Genomic DNA, 16,542 nt, shown 5'->3' with positions numbered 1-16,542 from the left:
TTCAAGTGTGTGTAGTGGTTAAGATGGAGGCTCTGAAAGTCTAGGTTTACATCTCAACATTACCAGGTATAACTGTGTGATCTTGGGCAAGTTAACCTCTCTGGGTCTCAATTTCTTTTTCTGTAAAATAGGAATTATAACAGCACCTGCTTCACAGTGTTGTTGCATGAATAAAATGAGTTAGCCTGTGCTAATAGCCCAAAACAGCACATGCACATATCAATATCAGTGCATGTTAGTGATAGTAACTCCTCTTTGAAGCTCTCCTGGAGCCCCTAGGCAGAACTGGGCACTGTTTGACCCATCCCCGGTGACTATCTGAGGTCCCTGAAGTGCACAAATCATATAGCAGTTATCCCAGTGCACTGCAATGAGAGTGCCTTCTCACCATCCTGGCACCTGGAAGGTAAGAGATCAGCCTTCAGAACCAGAGAGTGCAATCTGAATCTCCATCTCTGCCACCTGAAGCTACCCGCCCTGTCTAAGCCTCAGTTTCTGCTTCTGTAAATCTGGATAATAACAGTGCATGCCTCAGAGGGCTGCTACAATTATGAGATGAAATAACATGTGGAAAGTACCCAGCAGCATAGGACAAGATTAGCTGTCATTATCAGAGTGTGATTCTATACTTGATCAATGAATAAACCAGGCTTCCCAAACCTCAGAGAAGTCACCTGCGACTTAGAAGAGGCTCCTTGCTGTTTGATCATTTGACTGCAGCTTGAAACAGAAGGCATTAGCCCAGGCTTCTGGTACTCGGTGTATCTGACTGCAGTAAGACACGACAAGGGGCACATTGAATAGGCCTCTACAGTTTATAATGCCTGTTCACACACCTACTCCATGTATAATCCCCACTTTACAAATAGACCCCGGAGGCTCAGGACCTTGAAGGATTGGTAGCTGAGACTCGAGTCTGCTCCTCCTCACCCTACACAGGCTTCCCTTCAGAGTTTCACCCACTTCAGGTGGATGCCAACCAGCAGTGGGTTTACCACGCCCGGCTGGACTATGGAGGCCCTCGTCAGAAAGTCTTAAAAGAGGAATATGTAGTTCCTGATGTTGTAGGAGGAGTGAAATGAGCAAGAGATTTGGAAGCAGCCTCCCTCATCTGCTGGCCGTTTGTCCTTGGATAATTAATTTATGAATCTATAAAGAGGGTGTGACAGTGTCCCACTGCCCACCTCCCCACCCTCAGGAGGATCAAATGCAATCACAGAAGGGAAAGTGCTTCATAAATTGCAAGTTTGTACTGCGTGGGTGATAAAGAGGCCCTGGGGCCTCTTCAACCTTTTAAGACGGTTGCTGAGTCTGCGGAGCACGGCCCAGCCCCTGGGGGAGAGCGCAGCTGCAGCTGCTGCAGACTGGGTGGGGGGTCATTTCTCAGGCGGCACGAAGGAACAGGATAATGCTGATGCTCTCTTAGAGCTTCCAGATTAAAACAAAGATGATGAGGCATGCAAACTGTCTTTTAATTTTGCTGCCTTGCCATGAAGCACAGAGAGAAGGTTCTTCCAGGAACAAGTCCACATTCAGCACCACTGGTGGGAACCGTCCTGCCCTCTAGCTCCCCAGCCTTATCATATTATCTTTCCATGTGCTGAAAAATCCAGAATGCTTAGGAAAGAGCTCCCCCCACCCCCTTAAAACTTTCCAATATAAATGTATAAACCGTCAGAACTATTGCTGAACCAATTTCTTTTTTTTTTTTTTAATGTTCCAGGAAAGGAAGACTATAAATTGTGCAGAAGTCATTTAAAGTCATAAACCTTAAAAATGTTTTCAGTGCGTTCTACTGATTGAAGTTTTCCAATTGACTTGTGCCACAGTGCACCCGCTAACACAGCCCCTCGGCAGCAGGGGAGAAAATGGGCACTTCTGAACCTTTTCCAGGTGGCATTGCAGAGAAAAGAAGGTTGCTTTTCCCTCATGACATTCATTTTTTAAGTAAACTTTGGATTTTGAAGTCAAGAAAGGATGGGGTCTCTGCCTTTTGAGGTTGCTCTCAGCTCTCAGCAGGGGATTTTGCTGAACACATCAAAAGCACGCCGTTCTTCCTCCTTCCTGAGGCTTAGATGGTGGTGTCACATTCTGAGAACTGGGCCTCAGAGTCCCCAGGAGGAGGCAGGTTTCTACTCCTGGGCTGTTGGTGAGGAATCATATTTTAAAGCTCATACTCCACCTCAGGGAAATAATAGTTATTTAAAAATAGATGCTTCCTTTTGTTTCCCCATCAAAGCAAGGTGGCTGGAGGGGACACGGAAACCTGGGGGCGGGTAAGGCAGAATTGGGCACTGTTTACAAGGTTGGGACACACATTTCCAGTTTCTAGGGACGAGAGTGGAGCCTGACTGGCACCGGCCCCTGCCTCCCTGTTGGACCTGAAGGCAGCTCCGGAGGCAAGAAAGTGGGGAGGAAGCAAGTTAAGTTCAAGGCACTGGGGAAGGGTCTGGAAAGGAAGGGAGAGAGGCCCTGTAGAATAGCCCTGGAAAGCAGGAGAGGGAAGAAAACCATTAAAATAGAAGAACTCAGCTCAAGGATCTGGGGAGGGAGCTTCTTGCTTAGGAGAGTGGGGCACCTGCAGTCTTCAGGGTGGGAAGGCACCAGGACCGCATCTCTTCCTCCCCATACACTGAGCCTCCTTGTCATTGAGAAAACATCCACTCTCAGCACTGCCATGGAGTAATAACGCCTCTGTCCCCTGAAATACCACATCACCCAAGGAGAGATTAGAACCCGGTCTTCTTAACCTTTTTCGTTCCACAGATCCCTTTGCCAGTCAGGTGAAAACCACAGACCCCTTACTAAGTCCACACTATACTGTGTATTATTTACTAAATATATCACACCCGTACCAACATGTCCCACAAGAATAATGTGGGTTTTTTTTTCATATTTCAATTCAAGCTCATGGACCCCTTGTTAAGAACCCCTGGATTAGATTGTTATTTTTGCCCTCCCATTCCCATCCCCACCTCCAGCACATGGAATTCCAATTTAGGGATGCCAGGGTAGCACAAAGTGCTGGAGGAAAACTTCATCTGTCTGCTCTTACTCACCCAGCAGTTAGGGTTTAAATGTCCCTTCCCCAGGGAAATCTCCCTGAGCACCCCTGCCCAGTTAGGTCCTAGGGTTCCAAGTTCCATCGGGCCGTGAATTCTTCCTCATTACACTTATTGCAACTGCAGCTACTTACTTACTTGTGTAATTATATACTTAATATCTGTCTCTCGGCCAGAGTGTAATCCCCAAGAGAATGCTATGTCTTTCTTTAGTTTTTGCCAGCCCAGTGCCTGGGACCTAGTAGCACAGAGTGAATACTTGAAAATTAATGAAGGATCAGTGATTTCCCTAGAAGAGCCACAGAGGAGCAGGACTTACTGCACAACTTGTTCTGGAACACCGAGGTCAGTGACTCCATCTGGCTGAAGTTGGCCACCAGGAAGACGTGGTCTTCGTGGGGCTCGCTCCCAATGGCCTTCAGTGTGTTGAGGTCCACCTGGCCTACCCCGATGGCAAAGATCAGGATGCCTGTGTCCCGCGCCTTTGCAGCCACCTCGGCCACTGAGTCCTGCGGCCTCCCATCTGTCACGATCATTATGACCCGTGGCACATTCTCCCTCAGGGGCCGGGCCCCCTCTGCCTCTGAGAAGGCGATGTTCAGGGCGTACTGGATGGCCAGCCCGGTCATGGTGCCCGTGGACAGATGCCTCATCCTCTTGATGGCACGCTCCACCTCAGACTTCCTCTTGAAGGTCTTGAGGGAGAACTCGTTCTTGACTGTGCTGCCATATTGGAGCAGGCCCACCCGGGTGACATCAGGGCCAATGTCCAAGAATTGCAAGATGTCCATGATGAACTCCTTGACCTTTGCATAGTCGTGGGTGTTGACACTGCGGGAGCTGTCGATGATGAAGACCAGGTCTGCCCGCTTGTTCTCACAAGAGCTCCCTGGGGAAAGAGGATAGGCAAGCCCATTAGAAGAGTGTTAAGGACCAAGTGTTGGTTGGCTGTAGTTGGAAATCCTAGGACTGGTGATCACCTTTCAAACCTCCAACAGTCATCGGTTTTTCCTCCACGCTCAAGAAAGTTTTGAGGGAATCTATGTGTATGATTGAGTGGTCTTGAGTATTAGCTACAAACAGATATTATTTTTTTGCAGGATAAATGGACACTTTAGTTCCTAGGACATTGTTGAAACAGTTTTCGATGGGGAAATACTGGATCAAGGCCAAAATTATTATTTATTGCTTGCACGTGGGTTGGTTGGAGACTGTAAGGAATATAAAGAAGCACAGGATAGGGATGTCAAGGAGCTTACAGTCTACCAGGGGAGACTCAACTAATAGAGCAATGAAAGAATAACTAGTCTGAAACTGTGTGGGTCTGATGACAAATGTTTAGAAAGGAAGGATGTTAGTAGGCTGGGGTCAAGGAAATGGGCCATGACCTGGTCTTGACAGATGCATAGTGTTTGGTTTGGAGAGAAGGAACATGTGGAGGGGGACACACAAGCAAAAGCCCAAGCTGGAATGAATATGGTGGATAAAAGAATGTTAGCAGACCTCAAGGTAGAGGGAATTGCTAGGAGTTGTAGGCCTCCTGATCTGTATGATGAGCTGGCCCACGCGTAGTGCTGATGCACGCAAGGAGTGCTCTGCCATGCAGGGGTGTCCCCAGCGTAGGGGAGCCCTACGTGCAAGGAGTGCGCCCTGTAAGGAGATCTGCCCAGCGTCCAAAAAGTGCAGCCTGCCCAGGTGTGGTGCCACATACATGGAGAGCTGATGCAGCAAGATGACACAACAAAATGAGACACAGATTCCGGGTGCCGCTGACAAGAATACAAAAGGACACAGAAGAACACACAGCGAATGGACACAGAGAGCAAACAACTGTGGGTGGGCAGGCAAGGGGAGAGAAATTAAAAATAAATCTTAAAAAAAATAAATAAATAAAAGGCCTTTAAATTCAAAGTGAGAAATTTGTACATGATGCCACAGGTGATGGGGAACCGCCTTAGCATCTATTAGGTAACTTGCCTCTCCGCAGGAAAGGCACGTAGCAAAAGTCAGCTGAGTCTGGCAGTTGTCTGCAAACGGTGGAGCCAAACCATTGCTCAGATGTTGCACTAATCTGATTGAGAGGGAGACCCAGATTTCAACCACGGAGGCAACTGTATAAGTGGAGGAGGGACCCATCCAAGAAACATTTCAGCAAGGGACACAGCTTCCACTGGGAAAAGGCAAATGCTAACTTTCTCCCACAGCACCACAACCACCATACATATTCCTTAAGTAGCCAGGCTAGACGACTACAGTTCATCCCTTCTGCATTTTGGGAAGAGGATAATCCTGGACGAGACGACAACCTCCTGCCTCTGTTGCTGGAAGCTGGACATTCTTGATTGAATTTCTCAGATATTCTGAGCTACCGCCCCCAGCCGGGGCGAGTCCCTCCTCGCCACCTCCCCTCAGCCCCACCCCTCCCCAGACTTTGCAGCTAAATCAGGATTTGAGAGGGATTAGAAAAGACATCCAAAATGCTTGCCCTAAATCCCAATCACCACAGCTGCAAGAACGAGGGAGAAAGCCAAAAATTAAACACTGAACCCAGTCATAAAAATGAGAAGTGGGAAAGGCCCATGAGCTCATCCTGTCCTGGCGGGCTTGCCAGGGCTGTGGCTCATCCTGCAGCGCGGTGCACTCACACCTCGGCCACCGCAGCCTTCAATTTCAGCGCTGTTCCCGGAAGAGGCAGCCCCAAACGCCAGGGCCCAGGCAGCCTCCTGGCGCGCCCGTGCGTAGTACTGGGTGAATTTAAGGTGATGTTCCCAAACCAGACAGACCTCAGAAATTGCCGCTGAGGACCAAGCAATAAGGTCAGCATGAAACCTCACATGTGGGGCGTTTTAAAATCATTTTTATTTTTCCAGACCACTTTCATCATCACGGTCTCACTGATTTTCAGAACAAGTTCTTGAGAAAGAGCTAGGAGTATTATACCTGTTAGATGAGAAAATACAGACACCGAGAGTTTGGAAATCTTTCCGTTAGAAAAACAGAAGAGAGGGAAGTGGATGTGGCTCAAGTGATAGAGCTTCCACCTACCCTATGGGAGGACCTGGCCTGGGGCCTCCTGGTGAAAAAAGATGAGAAAACCTGCGTGGCGAGCCAGTGCCCACGCGAGTGCCCGTGTGGTGAGCCAGTATTCTGCGCAAGTGAGTCACGCAGCAAGATGATGACGCATCAAAAGAGAGATAAGAGGAGAGGCAAGGTGAAGCCCAGTGCAAAGGGGGAAAGGGGGGGAAATAAATAAATAAATCTTTAAAAAAGAAAAACAGAGAGAGGCATTACTGTTGTAATACCCACCTCACTGGGAAGTTATGAGAACTCAAGGCACTAATTCAGGTAAAGAGCAAAGCCCTGGGCTCAGCACATGGGAACAGCCCACTAGGGTGTAGCTGTATAGACAGACCCAGCAGCTACCACCTGGCTCCACCCAGACCCCTGTCTCTTCTTCAGCCTCACTCATGCCCGGCCCTAGGGTAGTAGGAGCAGGGCAGCTGCTTACTGTTGTGTAACATGTGCCCCACAGAGCTCCTACGTGGGGCTGAAGGTCAGCATGCCCTGAGCCTGGAGGGCCGCATCCACCCTGACAGGCACCTGGCAGCTCACAAAGGTGCCTGTGGTCTAGCATATGGCCCCGGGTAGGAGGTTCCAGGAGGGAGGACAAGGGCCAAGCAGTCCCTGGACCCAGGCTGGCTCTGCTCACAGAGCCACACCTGTCCCACCCTTCATAGCTGAGATTCCTGCAGGAAGAAGGTGGCTGGTGCTTTCCACCAAGAGCAGCAATCAAGCTTAGGTCCTGCACGGGGGAGATTAATGAAAGGTTCCTGAGAAAGAGGGAGACACACAGCAGCCTGGCCCCCTGAGACTCCCTTCCTCTGAAGAGCTTCAGAACCGGCGGGGTAGGCAGGCTGTGTTTGGAATGGCCGTTTTGACTGTGGGTCTCAGCCACGACATTCCTCCAAGCGTCACAGTCAGCCTGTGATCAAAAGGCCATGGAAGGGGAAGCACGGAAGATCCATGGGGAAAGGAGTATTAAACTGGATTCGTTCCTGTCAAAACAAACGTGCAGTTCGCATAATGCCTGGGAGTTTACAAAAATACCACAAAGGTTCAAAATGGGAGGTTCCAAGGGAGCTGGGACTGCGAGTTGAAAACCCCAAGTCCTGGCAGCCCAAGTGACCGAGTTTCCTTCCAGACATCTCAGGTCCCTCGAGGGCTCAGAACTACAACCTTGCCGCTTGGAAGGGCTAGGCCAGTGGTTCTCAAACTTGAGTGTATGCTGGAGTTTCCTGGAAGACTTGTTAAAAACAGAGATTATTGGGCCACATTCCCAGACTCAGGAGGTGTGGGGTGGGGGTCTGAAAATTTGCATTTCTGACAAGTCTCCAAGCGAAAGTGATGCCACTGGTCCAGGGACTTCACTCTGAGAACCACCCAGAAAAGAAGTTCTGGGAAGCCTTGACCTCACGGTTTCATGAGGGTGGGACACTAATCTCATTCATCTTAGTAGTCACGCTTTGGGGAACATAGTTAAGTCTTCAATCAGTGCTTTTGGAATGAAATTGGATTCTGGGCAGTGAATCGGGGCCTAAGGTGGAAGGGGCTGATTCAGAGCAGGCAGTTCCAGGAAGTATATGAAAACCATGAAGCCAAACAATTCTAGACCAGGTCTCAGTCCTGCTAATAGAGTCATAGATTCCAGGACCTAAATCTTTGCCATCCATCTTGTGAGGCAAAATGCTGCCCTTGAACACGTGGTTCATGGGATCATAGTCTCGTGAGCTTCAGAGCTGGCGGGGTCTAAAAAGGGTCCACTTATTCACTTTACAGAAGAGGAAACTGAGGCTTGGAGAAGTGAATCTACCTCCTCGAGGCGTCATGGCTGATCTCAGTCAGTCCTGGGAAGAGACCGGTGCTTCCCCACCATCCCACAGCCGGCGCTCAGCACAGCTGGCCTGACGGTTACGAGCTTTGCAAACACTCGGAAGCAGGCTGGAATATCTGCTGCGCAGAGCCCCGCAGCCTCCTCACGTGGACCCTGCTGGGAGAGGCCCTGCTCACGCCATGCCCAGTGGGGATGCAGCAGACGACCTCAGAACCTCCTCTCAGGGCTGCAGCCTTGTCACTAGTTAGCCTCCCCTGCTCTGGCTAATCAATTTTGGCTGTGTAATCGTACAGGAAATATGTGGTGACATCTTCCTGGGGAAGTCAGGGCATGTTTGGAGAAGGAAGGGATGTGAATCTCTAAGGAAGGGAAAAGTAGCTTCATCTGGAGACTAACAGAGGCTCTGAGACCCTCACTGAGATGAGCAGTAGTCCTACGATTTCAGTGCACATCTAGCCTCTGCCACTTGCTGCCTGTGTGGTCTTGAGCTTCTCCTTAACCTCTCTGACCTTCAGTCTCTTCTTCTGTAAAATAAGGATAATAATTCCTCACAGGGTTCTTGTGAGACTAAAAAGAGGATATAATAGCAATTTATAGCTAATATTTATTGAACACTTAACAAGTGCTAAGCCTTGTCTGGAGTCCTTTACATGTGTTAGCTTATTTATTCTTCACACCAACCTTACGGAATAGGTATTGGTATTATTCTAATTTTATAAATGAAAACAGGGAGGTCTCTTGGTTAGGAACAGAGAAGCTGGGATTTGAACCCATCTTGTCTAGTTCCATAGTCCACACCCTTAACCTCCAAACTATGCTCCTAATGGATGTGATGGCTTTGGTCCTTTTAGACCTGCCATTCCCAGTTTACCCATGATGTACCAGGACTGCACCAGCTCTCCGGGGTCAATTCTTTCCTTGCCTGGAAACAGGGCTGAGAGCTATGGCTCAAACTTGCCTGTCTCCTGCCAAGTGCTTCTCCCTTGCTAAATGCCTATTTGTGTGTTTTCAAATTTAATAAAATGATGAAAACAGATGCGTACCTCCCTGAAGAGCAGCGGCTCAGGACATCAGGCTGCTCGCTGCTCACATTTTCGGTCACTTGACAAGCACTTATTGAGCGCTCAGGAGGAGGAAGGCCCTGGGCAGACTGCAGGGTGGGACAGGTGTAACGGAGAGACCAAAGTCACTGGTCTCCGAGGGGCCATGGGGCAGGAGGAACAGAGTCTGGCAGTAGGCGAGTGCCCGGGCTGTGGGCGGGAAGAAAAGGGATTTCAGAATATGCGATGCTTCATATCAATTCCCTGCAAAGTCCCCACAAACAGATGGTTTGTGGGCACTAAAAAAGAGAACTGTGAAGAATTTAATGATAGAAAGAGGGGGAAAAAAATGTATCAGTTTCTAGGACAGCGGAAACCAGAGTTGGTTTTCTAGGCGGCACTAACGGCCTACCTGAAGTTGGTGAGCGTGAAATTCAGGTAAGACCGATCAGCCTGATGCGTGTTTGCTCCAGCCACAGTCAGCTGCGCAGGGCTGCGTTTAACCAGGGTTGCCATTTAGCCAGGCCAGAGGGAAGAATCAGGGGAGGGAGAGGGTGAGAGGTAATTGTAAGAGTGACTCCCATTTTTTCCTATGGAATTAAAGCTGCAGCAGTAGAGACAAGAGGAAATGAGGGGCGCAGGACAGGGAAAAGGCAGCAGGATCAATGGATTGACAGTTCAGAGGAGGTAAAAAAGTTGTTGGAGTTGAAATACCAGAAGGAGGGAAGCGGATGTAGCTCAATGGATAGAGCATCTGCCTGTCATATAGGAGGTCCAGGGTTCAAACCCAGGGCCTCCTGGCCCATGTGCTGAGCTGGCCCACGCGCAGTGCTTCCGTGTGCAAGGAGTGGCGTGCCATGCAGGGGTGTCCCCTACATAGCAGAGCCCCACAAGCAAGGAGTGCGCCCTGCAAGGAGAGCTGCCCCACGCAAAAAAAGCGCAGCCCACCCAGGAGTGGCACCGCACTCACTGAGAGCTGATGCAACAAGATGAAGCAACAAAGAGACGCAGTATCCTGGTGCCATTGACAAAAATGCAGGCGGACACAGAACACACAGCAAATGGACACAAGAGAGCAGACAACGGGGGCGGGGGGGGAAGGGAGAGAAATAAATAAAATAAATCTTAAAAAAAAAAAATACCAGAAGAAGTGGAGAAGTGGGCTAGGAAGACAGGAGGTTTGGAATTGAGATTATGCAGGGGTTGCAGTTACTTAATCCCAGGGTCAAGGTTATGAGCAGAGAAGTAAATGGCTGAGATGTGGAGGAAGACAAGGCTATTGGAGAAAAGTGAGTCAGAGCTATGGAGGGATCATTCACAGGGATACTGAAGTCACAGGAAATTATGACAAGAGTAATGATGGAGAAAGCAGCTGTGAGCCAAGGGCTGAGACTGTTCTCGTAGCCGGGAACGATCAGACAATTTTTCACATTACATAAAACGACCAGAAAGACAGTGAGACAGGATTACAGTTTCACAACAGGGGGAAAATCTAGGTCTCCAAGAGTTTCAAAGAAACACTAGGGAGAAAAATTATTGCTTTATGTTTACAAACAGAGAAAGAGAGAGAACCATGATCATCATGAGCCAGCATGAGTTTAAGAAGGAAAAAAAATCATGCAAAATTTAATTTATTTTCTATCCCTAGATGGGGCAAATCAGGAGGATCAGAGGAAATCTGTTATTTGGGCATCAGCAAGGCAAATGAACAACTCTAGTGAAGTGGAAATGCAAATTGCACATACATAGAATAGTTAGGACGAGTCGGTCATTTTACACATATTTAGTGGCTACCTACTATGCATCAGGCTTTGGTGATACGGTGAAGGAAAAGACTCCCAATTATGAAAGATCAACAAATAACAGGATACAATGGAATCGGCAGGCTAGAAAGATAAATGGAAGGTGCTGCTTTTGATAAATGTTCCCAGTCATTGTGGAAGGGGGTCTCTAGTGAGATGCCAAGGGGATTTTGTTGTCAATGCCTCAGATAAAAGCATGGAAGGCAACTTTGTATAGCATACTGTTACAGATAAGATGTCACACACACATATCCTCACAAAGTGAGTGGCAGGGGGAGAGAGAGAGAGAGATTGAGAAAGCATGGCTATCTCTTGGTATAGGTACACAAGTTCAAGTTCTAGGGCAGGCTCAGCTATGCCCACTGTCCACTGCCCTACTTCATCCCTGGTAGACATTACAAATCAGTTCTGACCCTCTCCCGCTCAGCATGCACTTGGCCTTAGGAGCCTTTTAACACTGCCCTCCGGGGGCCCTTCAAGTTGACACTTGAAATGGATTCACCAACCTCGTTTTAGAAACTCATGCTCTACAGTGCAATTTGAAGACCACAACTTGATTTTTTCCATTCCTAACAATTGAATAAAGATAAGTTAGCTAATCATACTCATGACTTACTTATGCTAATTTATTACTTATCCATGAGAAATATGAAGGGCCAGCAGACAGGGCTGGCCTTGACAACAGTTTGCATGTGATCTTCTGAATAAAGCCACATTTTTGACGGAGGGCTGCCAGGTGGACACAGGGTCAGAGCAAAGGAAATTGAAAGACTGTAAAGAGCAGTCTCCTCGCATGGTGAAAGTGCCATGTACTCTCCGTGATAATAATATAAGCACATCAGAGTACAGGGAAGTTGCATCCTATAAGCACTTGCTTTGTGTGAATTGGACTCAGTCGGCCTGTTAAAGATAGACTGAGCGAAGATGACCCTGTGGCAGCACAGAGCTCAGCCCACCCGCTCCCAGCGAGCACAGCTCCACAGGCCCTGAGCTTGATGTGGCCCTTGTGTTGAGGGCTCCATGTGCCTCTGGACTGTGTCACAAGCTCAGGACTTATGGGAGATTTAGGGGGTATTTCAGAGGCAATTTTCTTTTTAAAGATTTATTTTATTTATTTCTCTCCCCTTCCCCCACCCCGGCCCCAGTTGTCTGTTCTCTGTGTCCATTTGCTGCGTGTTCTTCTTTGTCCGCTTCTGTTGTTGTCAGCGGCACAGGAATCTGTGTTTCTTTTTGTTGTGTCATCTTGCTGTGTCATCTCTCCATGTGTGGTGGTGCCATTCCTGGGCAGGCTGCACTTTCTTTCGCGCTGGGCGGCTCTCCTTACGGGGCGCACTCCTTGCACATGGGGCTCCCCTACGCGGGGACACCCCTGCGTGGCAGGGCACTCCTTGCGCGCATCAGCACTGCGCATGGGCCAGCTCCACACGGGTCAAGGAGGCCCGGGGTTTGAACCATGGACCTCCCATTTGGTAGACAGATGCCCCATCCACTGGGCCAAGTCTGCTTCCCCAGAGGCAATTTTGACTTTTTTTTTAAGATTAAAAAAAAAAATGTATTCCCTCCCACCTTGCTACCTGTGCTCGTTGTCTGCTGTGTTCATTTGTTGCTTGTTCTTCTGTGTCTTCTCGTCCTCTCTTTAGGAGGCACTGGGAACTGATGCTGTGGCCTTCCAGTGTGGGAGAGAGGCGCTCAATCGCCTGAGCCCCCTCAGCTCCCTGGTTTGCTGTGTCTTTCATTGTCTTTCCTCTGTATCTCTTTTTGTTGTGGTGGTGGTGGCATCTTGTTGTGTCAACTAGTGGCATGGGCCAGCTCACGGTAGCACGGGCCAGCTCGCCTTCACCAGGAGGCCCCAGGAACTGAACCCAGGAACCTCCATATGGTAGACAGGAGCCCAATCACTTCAGCCACATCTGCTTCCCAATTCTGACTACTTTTTATTATTGCACCCAATGCACTGAACCCCCATTATTCAGGGCACTTGATTAGAGCACTGTGGTCCTTGGCAGGTCTTGAAAGACCAATCAGTTCTTTTCTCTCCACTTATTAGTCATTTATTAGTCTCCCTTATTAGTCAGCCGCCAGCTGCTGCATTACCTCACTCCATGCAGCTTACAAGGCAGCGGATGGGCTACAGCTTTCTTTGAATCAGTTATGGAACTCATATCTTCCTTAAGATCCACTTGGGGAATGCCCTGAATGCTTGATTATGTTCTAATAGGGAGACACCCTGGGCTCCTTAATGGGATCTGGGCTGAATAGTGGATTCATTAGCAAGCCATTTCCCACTTGGGAAGATTTTCCAAATGTTTTTTTCAAATTCTGGGGCACCTGTGATTCCCTGACATCACTACACACAAAGCCAGCAGGACTCACTAATAAGCCGAATAACTGTCAGGACCAGAAAGGATTTCTGAGGGTTGGAATAATGAATGTCAAGGCTAACGAAATGAGATCTAATTGGTATAAATGTCAAGTACGTCCTGCACATAGGACTAAAAAATACAGGTTCTATGGTCATGGCAGATGGCTCTGGAGTTCAGTGCCGTGTCAGCTGGCCCTCTTTGGAGTTTGTGTTCCTGAGTGTGATGGGGTTGGACTCAGATGTGACCTCTCTAAACATGCCTCTTCTGTCACTTTTACTGGACCTGTGGTTGGTGCTGGGGTTGGTGTATACTCAGGAGATCTGAATCTCTGGACTGTCCATGTGACAGCCAGGCCCTGAGCCTCAGCAGACTTGCAACTCCTACCCTCTGGTTTATTGAACTTACCCCAACCAGCTAACAGGGAGGTGAAGAAGGTCAACCACCATACCAGGGAGCCAAGAGTGCCTACAACTGCAAGTAGGAGAACTGCATCCATCATCCATGTGGAATCTAAGACCTCTATTGATATAGAGGTAGAATGGACATAACCATCCCAAGGTCCACAGGATGGAGGAATAGAGTATGGATTAGTGTGGACTTACTGATATTCTACTATGGAACTACTGTAATTAGTAATGGAAGAAATTGTAGCACTGATGTGGAGAAAATGGCCACGGTAGCTGCTGAAGGTAGAGAGAGGGAAGAAGAGATATGATGTGGGGGCATTTTCAGGATTTCGAGTTGTCCTGGGTGGTGCTGCAGGGACAGATGCTGGATATTGTATGTCCTGCCATGGCCCACTGGGTGGACTGGGGGAGAGTGTAAACTACAATGTAATCCAATATCCATGTGGTGCAGCAGAGCTCCAAAATGTATTCACCAAATGCAATATTGTCCCATGATGATGAAAGAGGGTTGTTGATTTGGGAGGAGTGGGGTGAGGGGGTGGGGGGTATGTGGGGACCTCTTCTATTTTTTGAATGTAACATTCAAAAATAAATAAATAAAATGAATTATGGAAACAAAAACACACACAAAAAAAATGTTATATAAACCACAGGAAAGGAGATGCCTGGATCAACAGCTGGTCCCATATAAAATCCAGAGGTAGGATGGAAATCCAAGAACCATGTGGCACCCACACCCCCATCCCAGCACCCATGGCAGATGCCCCTAATCACCCAGCCTCGGAATCAAAGCTTGGCTACAAGATTGCTCCCAACACAGCACCCCAAGTCCCCACCCCCCGATGACTGGAGAGGGCTTGTGAAATAAAACTGATTATTTCCCAATCACTCTTATTAGCCCTCTCCCAAACTTAATGCCCCAAGCATCTTATCAGTGGCCTCTCCTGGCCTGGGAAGAAAAAATAGACTCTCACAACAAAACTGACCTGATTCTTCCTCTCTTTATGTCAGAGCATTCCTAGGAATGAATATTTTGATGAAGTTCATTGATCTGAGTCACAATATCTGGATTTGGCAGTAAGTTCCCAGTATAAATGACCCTCAGTGATCTGTTTCATCAAAGTAACTTTCTCAAAAGCTGTCATCAGGGTCGTTGATAGCAAGGTCATGGATATTCATGGGGAAATGATCTCGTGAACTCTTTAGCTTCCTGGACCTGTCCACCACTCCCTGCCCTGCCGCTTCTACCCCAGGAATATCAGACGGCCCACCTGTGGGTCCTCACTCACGTCCTCTCTGCTAGGGACTGCTCTCGGCCACCCTTCAGCTTGCTCACTCACTCAGCCTTAAGACAGCCCAGCCTTTCCTTGATGGCTCCCGTCTCCACGGGCTAAAGGGCTCCACTCTGGCCCCTCTGGGACCCCTGCTCTTTCTGAGCATTCCCCCCCTTCTCATGCACAGTGCTGCCCGGCCCACAAGTACTGTCCTTTATGAATCCCTAGTGCCCAGCATAGCTCCTGGCATAGAGAGGCTTTAACTGGGGCTTGCTTATGCCCTTCAGGGTGCAGATGTGGGTGAGGGGCCCGGGGGAGGCCCGAAGGGGAAGTGACAGAGGAGCTGGCGTGAGCTGGGAAAGCTGGTCAGTGGAGGTACAATAAAGATCTGCCCACGGCTGGCTCCTAAACATCGTGATGCCATCACACGTGGGCCGGCACTTATTTAAAATGCTGCATCCAGGGCACTCTAGACCCAATGAATCAGAATCTCTGGGGGTGGGGCCCAGGAATGTGCACTTGTCATCGCCCCAGGTGATTCTGAGAATTCTGTCCCAGGGACACCTGAGAGAGCATTTGCCAACAGAGTCCAGAAGAGAAGATGTTGGCAGGGCACCCCCACCCCATGTCCCAGCACCCCCTCCCCAAGGCCAGGATTGGCCTCATAAAGCAGGATTCTCCTGAGCCAAACATTCTGATCCACGGTCGGATTGCGTGCCTGTCAGGTACGTCCCAGCATCAGCTAGGTTCAGAAAGTAATGACAATAGCTAACACGACTGAGTGATCACGTATTTCAAATATGATCCTCATGGCAACTCAACAAGGAGGGCTCCACGAGGCCACGTGTAGATGAGGAAGCCAGGCCTAGAGAGGTCAAATAACAAGCCGCGTGTCCCGCGGCCGGTGTGCGAGGGGACAGGGCCTTGAAACCCACGTGGCCCGGTCCCAGTACCTGTCTGTTTAGCCACTGTACCCCAGTAGGAGACCCTAGCTGAAGAGTCTCCTCTCACCAGGTAAATGTCCCAGAGAAGAGGCCCCCTGCCCCGCTGATTACCAGTCAAAACACGAACCACCAGATCAAGCCAGGGTGGACTGATGACTGAAACTGGAACGGGGTGCAGGAGGTAAGCCCAGCTTGACATGCACTTCACCCTCTGCCCTGGGCCGCATCCTGGGTATGCCACTGGGCCTCAGGGCCCAGAGCCAGCAATCTGTCACTCCCTGAATCCTGAACTGCCTTCTGCATCGCCTGGCAGGAATAGCAGCACATTTCATAACAAGGCACAGTGATGCAATCCTGCAGACGCTGGACTGGAATCCCCACTAACCAAGAAGGCAAATCTTTGAGGTTACAGCCTGGCTTTATTCATCTTTGTTTCACCGATGCCCGGCTCAGGGCTGGCACATAGAAAGCAGAGAACTAAAGGCATTCTGTGCAAAACCTAACACTTGACACCATGGGGATATTAAAGTTTAGAAGACACAGTCCTTGGCCTCAGGTGGCTTACAGTTCAGAGGCTCAATGAGATGAGTATGCAGATGACAGCAGAACAAGACCGGAGATGAATTATTATTCAATAACTACAATATTTGCTTAACCTGAACAGGCTAACTCTGTGGTAGTTAATTTTATACGTCAACATGGCTAGGTTATGGTGTCCAGGTGTTTGGTCTAACTAGCCTGGATGTTGCTGAGAAGGTA

General features: G+C 49.0%; 1 protein-coding gene across 6 annotated transcripts in view; it reads right to left on the bottom strand.

Annotated features, from left to right (window-relative positions):
- MATN2 (matrilin 2) overlaps positions 1-16,542 on the bottom strand; it is a 142,376-nt gene that overhangs the window by 85,908 nt on the left and 39,926 nt on the right. For all 6 annotated transcript variants that reach the window (XM_058275761.2, XM_058275762.2, XM_058275763.2 and 3 more), the window contains exon 3: positions 3,382-3,951. In XM_058275761.2, coding sequence (XP_058131744.1) covers positions 3,382-3,951 — 570 coding nt within the window. The remainder of the gene's footprint in view (positions 1-3,381; positions 3,952-16,542) is intronic.

This window comes from Dasypus novemcinctus, chromosome 14, assembly GCF_030445035.2.
Source record: "Dasypus novemcinctus isolate mDasNov1 chromosome 14, mDasNov1.1.hap2, whole genome shotgun sequence".
NCBI classification, from domain to species: domain Eukaryota; kingdom Metazoa; phylum Chordata; class Mammalia; order Cingulata; family Dasypodidae; genus Dasypus; species Dasypus novemcinctus.
The sequence above is the reverse complement of the archived record's forward strand: the minus strand, read 5'-3'. Positions and strand labels throughout refer to the sequence as shown.